A 10,642-nucleotide genomic window follows, 5' to 3' on the forward strand; every position below is an offset into this window, starting at 1 on the left:
ATTACCCACGAAGCACCAGATTAGTCCTAACAATTTGGTCTAATTATAGATGGCAACTAGTCATTAATTTGAATAAAATACATTCTTTTATACATGTTCAATTGTATGTAATATAATTACTAAAAAAATGTATCTTTCAAGATAAATACCAAACGTCTATTTATTTTATTTTCAATATAATTGTAATAAAATGAATAAATCTCAATTAGAGCAGGTCTCTTGTGAGACGGTCTCACGAATCTTTATCTGTGAGACGGGTCAACCCTACCGATATTCACAATAAAAAGTAATACTTTTAGCATAAAAAGTAATATTTTTTATGGATGATCCAAATAAGAGATCCGTTTCACAAAATATGACACGTAAGGCCGTCTCACACAAGTTTTTGTCTTTCAATTAATATGCATGACTCGATCTTACTCATATGATTGCATTAAAATCACATTAAAAATATTGCTACTAAATTTTGTTATAATATAAAAGAATTTATTTACGTCGGCAATATATAGTGCCAGCTTTCAAAGGTCAAGTGGTCATGTTTAATCAGAATTAATGAAAGATTGGAGATGTGATTACATACATGCAAGTGAGTCAGCACACGTCTCGTCTCATCCAACTCATCTTCTATTTTCCATTTTCGGGGGACGTAAAATAGCATACGATACGCAACTTTTTTGGAGAATTAAAAAAACAAAAACAAATTATGACTTAGCATTAAGCCAATTATTTTCGGTATACGTATGTATATATTGTAAGAGTGTGTGCGTGTGTATGAGCGCATATATAATGAGAGAATACGATCAGCGCGAGGTTGATCGGTGAGATACTCCGCCATGCACCGTGGATCCAATACCCAGTTGCCAACAGGTTTCTTTCTCGAATCTTATTTCTAAAACACGTGTCTGTGTGTGTTCTTGAATTCAAGAATCGTCTAGTTTTTCGTCTACATTTGATACTGCGTTTCTGTTGTTTTCAAATTCTTCTTCTATGTTTTTAGATTTCTTATCACAAAATATACGATTGGTTAGTTTCAATATCGATTCTACGACGGGAGAATTCGGGAGATGAGTCATGTTAGGCATATCGGTTTTTTTGGTAACTGTAATTCGACAACCTAATATATCGTTTTCTTTTGCGCTCTAGACGCCATGGATATATATTGCTTTTCTTTTGTCATGTCATTGGATCTTTGTCATCCATAGGAATCTGCGTAGTGCGAGCTTTTTATATCTCAGCAATGATTTTTTCGAAAAAGAAAAATACCCCTCATTCTTAAGAACATAGATAGATGTTTAAGTACAGAGTTGAAGGAAGACATTTTTATTAACCCTTCCTTGAAGTTATTTTTCGGCTTTTATACATCATATTCTTCGTTTTACCTCCTGACAGAATCAAGCTTTCTTGCTGTGACATACACGTACACATACTTTTTCATATTGGAGGCCTGAGAATCAACAGCAAATCTAAGTAAAATTAAAAGAAAGTTTAACAAAGAGAGATTTACAAGTACAGAAAGAGATCAAGAAATGGGGTTTTGGTCTCTGTTGAAGGTGGCATCGATGCCAGTAGTACAGGTGCTTCTGATAAGCATATTGGGGGCTTGCATGGCTACTGATTATCTCAAACTTCTCTCAGCCGATGCTCGAAGATCTTTGAACAAAGTACGCACCCCTAGGCCCTTCCATAATCTTCTTGAATAATTTCATTTTAAATATATAATCAGGTGATTAATTAATTAATTACAAAAGAGAATTCAATTTTTTCACCAAATTAAAAAAATTTGCAGATTGTGTTCTTCGTCTTCACTCCATCGCTCGTGTTCACGAGCCTAGCGCAGACTGTCAGCTTCCAGGACATAATCACATGGTACGTGCTTATACTCCATTTAAATGGCATATATATATATATATATATATATATATATATTTATTTATATATAATATGCCATTTAATATAATTTTTTAATTAAAAAAAATGTATATATAGGTGGTTTATGCCTGTCAACATTGCGATAACTTTCTTGGTTGGAGGAGGCCTTGCATGGATAGCAGTGAAAATAATTAAACCAGAACCACATATAAAAAACCTAGTCATCGCCATGAGTTCCGCAGGTAAATATTAATTGCTTGTATAATATTGTTTTTTTTTTTTAATGAAATTAATCACCCCCACTTTTCGTAAGTATACCAATCATTTTACGATTTTATATAATCGACAAATGATAATTAATCAGGAAACTTGGGAAACATTTTGCTGATAATAATCCCAGCAATATGCAAAGAGGGTGGCAGTCCATTTGGAGAGAAGAGTGTTTGCTCCAAAGTTGGACTCTCATATGTCTCCTTTTCAATGGCGGTGAGCAAATTAATCTGTATAATAAAAATTAATGTGCAAAAATCGGAACGTTATAGTTAACAACGCGTGGTCTAATAATTCTGTGTTTGGATAAACGTACAGTTGGGCGCTTTCTACATATGGACTTATGCATACCATTTGATACGAAGCGCCGGCGTAAAATATAGAGCAATGCAGCTTATAGTCGACGATCACGAGTCCACGGAGGAACCAAACAAGGACTTGGAGGCTAGCAATGAGGATTCACTTCTTCTAAATGGATCCCATCACGTACTTCTCTTTTCTAATGCATGGAGTATATATATATATCATATCCACGTTACTTTTTATTTGTACCCAGATTAAATTCTTTAGAAATTTAAATTTGAAAAAGGAAATCTATGTTATTAATTGATTTTATAATGGTATTTTGCTTATATATTTTGTTATAATATATATAGAAGACTGAATCGAAGGAGAATCCAACATTGTGGAATCAAATACTGGGAATTTCCCATAAGATATGGGAGGAGCTTCTGTCACCACCAGTTGTTGCTGCTGTGAGTACTTAATTTGTTCACATGTCTACGTATACATACATATATATGTACACATACATACATACATACATATGTACATATACATACAATAATATATATATATATAATAAATGAGTATGAGGTTATACATAATAATAGTAATAAGAGAGCGTTGGCGACCTTTAAAAACGGATTTTTCCTTCACGACGTAAGGCTGGTCACAATAATGATGTTCAGGTGATTGGACTCATGTTTGGGGGAGTAACATTGCTCCGAAACCTGATAATCGGAGATAATGCACCACTCGGAGTCATCCAAGATACCATCAAATTACTCGGGTATGTGTATTATGTATGTTTAAATTTCTATACTTAACTATATCTAATGTTCGAGTTAACGTAGATTGTCCGGTCTTTGTCTTTTCTAGAGACATGTTTCAATATTATTGTTTACAAGATGACAAATTGTCTGTCTATTATGCTGTATGGACTCAAGGTTCGTAAATTTGCAGGGATGGAACCATTCCGAGCATCACCCTCATACTAGGAGGCAACCTAACACAAGGTGCGTATATGTGTGTGTGTGTGTCCTTTCTTCTCAGTGGAAAAGATTAGAAAATTCAACAAATATTCACTGAACAATGATAAACTGATGCAGGATTGCGAAAGGCGAAATTGAAGCCATCGGTTATAATTACAGTGATCTGTGTGAGATACATAATACTTCCTGTCATTGGGATCGGAGTTGTAAAAGCAGCTTCACATTTAGGATTTCTTCCTTCCGATCCTCTGTTTCACTTTGTGCTATTGATTCAGTTCGTTCTTCCACCAGCCATGAATATTGGTATGCGCAAATTATACGTGTAATTTTGAATTTTTGTACTAGAACCGAAATCTGATGGAATAATGGAACGTGTGTGGTGATGTAGGTACGATGACACAACTATTTGATGTAGCACAAGCAGAGTGTTCGGTCCTGTTTCTTTGGACATACTTGGTTGCAGCTCTTGCTCTCACTGGATGGTCCACTGTTTTCATGTGGTTACTAACTTAAACCACCAATTGTAAATTTTGATAGATCAAAAATTCAGTGTGGTGATGTAGATATATTCATTTTTTCCCAGCCAGATGGTATCTATATCTATACATATTATAAAAATGTGAATCAAGGTCAAAGTTTTTCTATTGTGTAATGTCAACTTTGTCCTTAGTTTGTACATACAGGAAAAATTTAGTAAGTATGTTTTTGTCAAATCAGTTATTATGATAAGGACAAAATTGTCAAACTACATTTATGTTAGACAATGATCAGGTTGCCAAAAAAGCTGAAACTTTAAAATTCTTTGATTTTTATTTTCTTATAGATGAATTGAACAAACTTTTTTTCACAAAAAATATTAATTTGAAAAGATTAAAATACCAAAATATATTGGTTTTATTTGCTTATAGATGAAGTGAAAAAGAATTTTTCACAAAAAACTTAATTTGTAGATTTTTTCACAAAAAAAGTTAATTTGTAGAAGATTAAAATAACAAAATTCTTTTGTTTTATTTTCTTGTAAATAAAGTGAAAATATTTTTTCCACAAAAACTTAATTTGTATAACGATATGATGTTAAATATCTTTTATTTTACGTTCATTAAGATTAATTTTTTTTAAATGAAGAATTAAACTAATGAAGCCAAATAATTAAACTAATTTTGTTTTTGTTTTAACAAGGTTGGTGTCATGAAGAATGTTCGATATTTTATTACATTTACAAAATTATACAAGAATTATCAGATATAATCCTAATAAATATTTCATTGATATTTATTTTATCTATATTTTTTTATCAAAAAGAAAGTCAACTAATATTGTTCAAAGCCTTGGTTTATTTTATCTATATTTTTTTCCACGAAATATTAATTTGAGAATATTGAAATACAAAAAATCATGGGTTTTATTTGTTTATAGATGAAGCGAAAATAATTTTTTCCCAAAAAATTAGTTTGTACAATATTGAAATACCAAAATTCTTTTGTTTTATTTAGTTGTAAATATAGTGAATTTTTTCCACAAAAAACATAATTTGTGTAAGGACATGATATTAATTATCCTCTATTTTGCATTAATTGAGAATAATTAATTTAAAACGACAAATTAAAATAATGAAGCCAAATAATTAAATCATGTGGGTTGGTGTTATGAAGAAGGTTCGACGGTTAATTACATTTTACAAAAATGATACAAAGCATTATTGGATATACAAGAAAGATGACCTTATAAATATTTCGTGAGTATTTATTCTATCTATTTTTCTTTATAAAAAATCCAACTAATATTTTTCAAAGCCTTAGTTGATTATTAAAATTTAACAATATATGATTGAATACATACAGTTTTACTAATTTTAACTATTTTTCGTCTTTGTAAAGATAAGAAACTATAACAATTACTTATTTGATGATCTTGCAATTGACGAAAATGTATTTTTATAAATATGGATATAAGTAAATCAATTATAGATTTATGTAATCTGAAATGACATATCTTTTAAGGTAAATTTTTAAAATTATTATGAATAAATCTTTACAAAAATTATTCATTATTGCTCAATATTTCTCCTTATGAGTTATGATTGATAATAAGAAAGGTCAAATTTATTTGTTTTTATTTGCTTGTAGATGAAGTGAACATATATTTTTCACAAAATATTAAATTGAATATGATTTGTTTTATTTTGTAAATCTATAATCTTTTGAATGAGTTATATATGCAAGAAGTTTCTCAGAAAAAAAAATTAATATATGCAAATTTAATACTTCCAATAATATAGTATGAAATATAAAAAAAAAATATGTTATCGTAATTTTGAATTTTTGTGTTTAAATAACATATTGCATAAATATGTTATATCATTAAGAGTTGAACATTTTTTAATAAATATAATAAAATATTAATTAAATCATATTTTGTCAGTTGTCTAGAAGATAGAATAACCAAAATTTCATTGATTTTATTTGCTTGTAGATTAAGTTAAAATATTTACAAAAAATAAATATAATTTGTAGAATATTGAAATAGCAAAATTCTTTGGTTTTATTTGCTTGATGAAACAAACTTTTTTTTTCAACAAAACACTTAATTTGTGTGGAGATTTGTAGAGGCATCAAATAGAGAAGAATATACATTTCTTCTCATAAGATTTGCTAATGAAGATGGCGAGAATATTGTTTTTCGCAGAGAAGAAAAAACTGATGACAACAAAAAATCGTGAAAGCAATATAAATTGAAAATATAAAATAAGAAAACATTTGACGCAATAATTTAATTTAAGGTTTAAAATATATTATCTATGTTATATTTTTATTTTTCATAAATCAATAACACGTGGTGAAATAAGTGGTCAACGTTATGTATTATACTTTTTTATTCTCTCAAATTTAATTTTAATAACTATTGTAATATCAATTTTATATTAGATTTTCTCCAATGTCTAATTTATACAAAATTATAATATTTATTACTACTATGTTTTTCAACAATTATTAATTTATTTAGATTGTGCTTGGATAAATTGATTTCAAATTTATAGATTAGAATTATAATTTTCTTGTTAACAATGAAACAATATATCAAATCTTGAATCTACGCATTACTTATTTACATATTATTATTTATATAAAGTAGAATAAATTTCAAATAACATTGACTGGACTTGAAAAATATCATAATTAACATGAAATACTAGTATATAAACATGAAATGAGTGTATTTGAAGTTTATGATGTTACTTCTCTAAATAACAAAAATACATTTGAATGTATTGAAATCCATGGATTTGAAATCCTTCCATTCAAGAATAACCTTAGATTTATAACACATAAAATTTTTAAACAAATATCTTTTGCACTCATTTTATAATAAATGTAGTACAAATTATATTACATTGAATTTCCTACGGATAATGCTAAAGGTACAACCAATATATCGTACTGCGATATTTACAACAATTATATCGTGAGATTTTGTTATTATTAATGTGATTTTATATTTAATTTATCATGAGATTTTGATAAATTAAATTTTTGTATTGATTTTTTTGAATTGTAAGAATTATTGTACAAATTTGGTTGCACATGTAACATTACTCATTTTCTATCGACTAATATAGCATGAAATCATTAATATATAATTTTTTGTAAATTAATGTATTCGGATCTCATTTCTTTAACAACAATTATTGATAATAGAAATGTATTTTCACGTGCGTCGCACGTGTCTTTTCCTAGTACCTATAAAAGTGTGGATCACTCATTTGTTTTCCGATTGTGAAAAGACACAAATGTCTTCTTATTAATATGAATTCAAAAAATCATATAAGGATATATATATAAAATTATAACAAATGTTAATAAATTGTCATTACAACATACATTGATTGTAGTAATTTATATCATTTCAATAATAAAATGTAAATCCTATATTAATTTTATCAAATAATTGATCTTTATAAATAATTGATCTTTATACTACATTTAAATGTTTTATTCTTTTAATTTTATCTCTACATTTTTTTAATGATTTTATGATAATTTTGTAATTATGTTTTTAGTGCAATTTCTAATTAAGTAATAAATAAATTATAGTATTACAAGAAGATATATAAAAAAATTTAACTATATGTCCAATAGTAGAATAACATGATAAATATAAAATAATATGATAATGTGAAGTTTAATACTAACATATTTTATGGTTTTTTAAACAAAAAATTGAAAGTAAATAGTTTAATAAATTTATTAGAAGAATTTATATCAATAATTATGAATGTCAATATGTTAATAATCTCATAAAATATGAAGCTCTTAGAAAAATTTGGAGAGTTTGACTATAGTAAGAAAGTAAAGATTTTAGTAGCACTTTTAAAAAAGATTATACATACGACAAATTTATAAATTCAGCACACACAAACTTGGTGATATTCGAAATATCTACTAAGATTGATTAAGATTTAGACATTAAATTAAATGTCTAAAGCTAAACCTGACAATGGTTCTCAAGAACAGTAGAACCAAAATCAGACTAAATTTTTTCTTAGTCTCAATCCAAAATCAGTTATCATAATTTTGTAATTTAAAAATTCTTTAATAGAAAATTGTAAAATAAGAAATTTTAAAATAATATTACATAAAATTGAATAGATATTCGATAATAAAAAATACATTAGAGAAATAATATTTTCTTCATACATAATTCTTACAAAAAATATTAAAAGAATATATATTTAACTATTATACTTATAAAAGTGTAAAAAGAATAACAAAGTTTTTAATTGTAACTTTTCTACTATTCCCATAAATTGTGTGTTGTTAGATTAATTGTATGAAAAATTTTCTACACAATCATTAAATACATGAAGATCATAATAGTATTTTTATTTTTTAATAGAAATTTGTAACAAAATAAATTTTGAAAATAATGTTACATAAAAATTGAATTGATATTTGATAATAAAAATACATTAGAGAAATAACATTTTCTTGATACATAATTCTTAGAAAAAATATTAAACGAATAGATTCTTTAATTTTAAAAAATAATTAAAAATATTAAAAGAATATATATTTAACTATTATACTTATAAAAGTGTAAAAAGAATAACAAAGTTTTTCATTGTAAATTTTCTATTACCCCCTTAAATTGTGTGTTGTTAGATTAATTGCATGAAAATTTTCTACACAATTTATAGGAAATCTATGCATTAAAAATGAATATATCTTTGATAAAAAAAATATTTTTTTATCTATATACCTACAAAAATGTAGATTATTAGCCATGTTTTCCAATTGTCAAAAAATAAAAATGACCTCCTCATCAATACAAATCCTAGATTCAATAAAGATATATTTGTAAATTTCTAATTGTTGCAAGTGTAAAAATGAAATATCAAAATTTTTTATTTATTCCGCCTAATATATAATTAATTAGTAGCCTAATTATTCCACATAATATATAATTAATAGTCTAACAAATGCTAATAAATTATCACTACAATATACATTGATTGTAATAATTTATATCACTTCAAGAATAAAATGTAACTCTTATATTAATTTTCTCAAATATTTCATCTTTATACTAACTTTAAATATTTTATCCTTTTAATTTTCTTTCTACATGTTATTTTATGATTTTAATGCAATTTTGTTATTATATTTTAATGTAGTTTCTGATTAAATAATAAATCATAGTATCACAAGAAGATATAAGAAAAAATAATTATATATGCAATAATACAATAACATGATAAGTATATAATAATATAATAATAATATAAAATTTAATAATAATATATTTATAATTTTTTAACTAAGAATTTTAGTATAATTTATATCAATAATCATGAATGTTAATATACTAATAATATCATAAAATATGAATCTGATAGAAAAATTAAGAGAGCTAGCTATAATAAGAAATTTAAATATTTTAGTAGCAATTTTTTAAAAAAATATATATATATCAGACAAGTGTTTTAGTGAAATCCTTCCTACAGAGGAAGAAGGGGTATGAGTGTTTTTCTCCGAACATCCATAAAATTCTCTTGTCTTTACTTTTCACAAGTTTTTACATTTCAAACTATATCTTGTTGTCTAGATTGCCAACCAAGTTGAAAATATTAGAAATATTGAATCGTCTTTCACACTTTTCACGTGGTTCATATTCTAACCGTTTGAGAAAATCTTTCAACCGCCTAAAAACGATTGAAGACAAATTTTAAAAGCAAATATATATATATATATGAAAATTAATTTATCTATAATATATAATTCTAAAGCAAAAGATAAAAAAAATTCCGTATTAAGTTAAATAATATTTAAATTGAATATTATTGGTTATATTTTATTATCAATATTATTATTTCATTAGTATTGATAATATTTTGATGAGTTAGTCACAAATATTTTAAATTGATAATTATTTGTCCTTAGTATGCTTCACTTATATAAATTATTATATATGTATTTATAAAATCCATAATTTGATTGATTTTTAGGTTATTATAACTTATACGTGGTGCTTAGATATATATTTTTTCAAAATTTGTTTCAGTTAAATTTGTTCTATATATTATACTCATTATAATTTATTATATAACATAAAATCAATTGCTTGAATTTTAATTTGAGAAACAATTTTGAAAGTAAGGTATATACGTTCTTAATTAATTTATTCGTCTAATATGACAATAGACTAAACCAATATGTTAAGACTCATAAGAACATTTCTCAGAAAATGGAGAGGTTTCATTGTTCGGTTTACCGCGATAAATGAGCTTCCAAAATTGTATCTAAAGGAAGAAAATGAACTATTTATACTAAACTAAAAATAAGAAAAATGTGTTCTACTAAAAACGTGTTTTGTGAATCTTATTCTACCAACACAATATAAATTTAAAAAAAATTATTCAAATTATTTTTAAAAAAAATCAAATTTTAATTTTTATTAAATAATTAATATTCACGTAGCTAGTAAAACAAAAGGTCTAAAAACATACAATTCAATGCATAACAAATCTTTGTGATGATTATACTAACATAACCGTATTATGTAATTTCAATTCTTCCTTTAATTCAAATCTCATTAGAAAAAGTTGTCAGTATAAAAAATTTCAATTGTCGATATATCTACATCAGGATAAGGTGAATATTCAAATAAGAAGAGGGAAAGGACCAACTAATTGTTTTTTTTTTTTTTTAAAGTGAGAGAAGGATTGATTTCAT

At 25.6% G+C, this 10,642-nt stretch overlaps 1 protein-coding gene across 3 annotated transcripts; it reads left to right on the plus strand.

The window, feature by feature from the left end:
* The first annotated feature begins 1,426 nt into the window (after nucleotides 1–1,426).
* LOC142536839 (protein PIN-LIKES 7-like) lies at nucleotides 1,427–10,610 on the plus strand. 3 transcript variants are annotated; one of them, XR_012818470.1, is made up of 11 exons: nucleotides 1,427–1,661; nucleotides 1,787–1,866; nucleotides 1,987–2,111; nucleotides 2,234–2,355; nucleotides 2,458–2,625; nucleotides 2,796–2,894; nucleotides 3,111–3,211; nucleotides 3,385–3,437; nucleotides 3,531–3,716; nucleotides 3,802–4,003; nucleotides 10,388–10,610. XR_012818470.1 is itself a non-coding variant. In XM_075642216.1 (10 exons), exons 1-10 carry the CDS (start codon nucleotides 1,527–1,529, stop codon nucleotides 3,924–3,926), a joined length of 1,194 nt encoding a protein of 397 aa, XP_075498331.1. In that variant the 5' UTR covers nucleotides 1,427–1,526; the 3' UTR covers nucleotides 3,927–4,007. The 3 variants fall into 3 exon arrangements, 2 of the variants coding, with proteins under 2 accessions (XP_075498331.1, XP_075498332.1); XM_075642216.1 differs by lacking the exon at nucleotides 10,388–10,610 and having other exon boundaries at nucleotides 3,802–4,007; XM_075642217.1 differs by lacking the exon at nucleotides 10,388–10,610 and having other exon boundaries at nucleotides 2,799–2,894; nucleotides 3,802–4,007.
* Nucleotides 10,611–10,642: the final 32 nt, after the last annotated feature.

The sequence above is a fragment of the Primulina tabacum genome, chromosome 2 (genome assembly GCF_025594145.1).
Source record: "Primulina tabacum isolate GXHZ01 chromosome 2, ASM2559414v2, whole genome shotgun sequence".
In the NCBI taxonomy this organism is placed as follows: domain Eukaryota; kingdom Viridiplantae; phylum Streptophyta; class Magnoliopsida; order Lamiales; family Gesneriaceae; genus Primulina; species Primulina tabacum.

Bases quoted from the DNA above. Each gene is read 5' to 3' on its own strand.
- LOC142536839 (XM_075642216.1), top strand. From the start codon at position 1,527: ATGGGGTTTTGGTCTCTGTTGAAGGTGGCATCGATGCCAGTAGTACAG. The intron at 3,212-3,384 runs GTATGTGTATTA...GTAAATTTGCAG, and splicing joins GATACCATCAAATTACTCGG to GGATGGAACCATTCCGAGCA. The intron at 3,438-3,530 runs GTGCGTATATGT...AAACTGATGCAG, and splicing joins AGGAGGCAACCTAACACAAG to GATTGCGAAAGGCGAAATTG.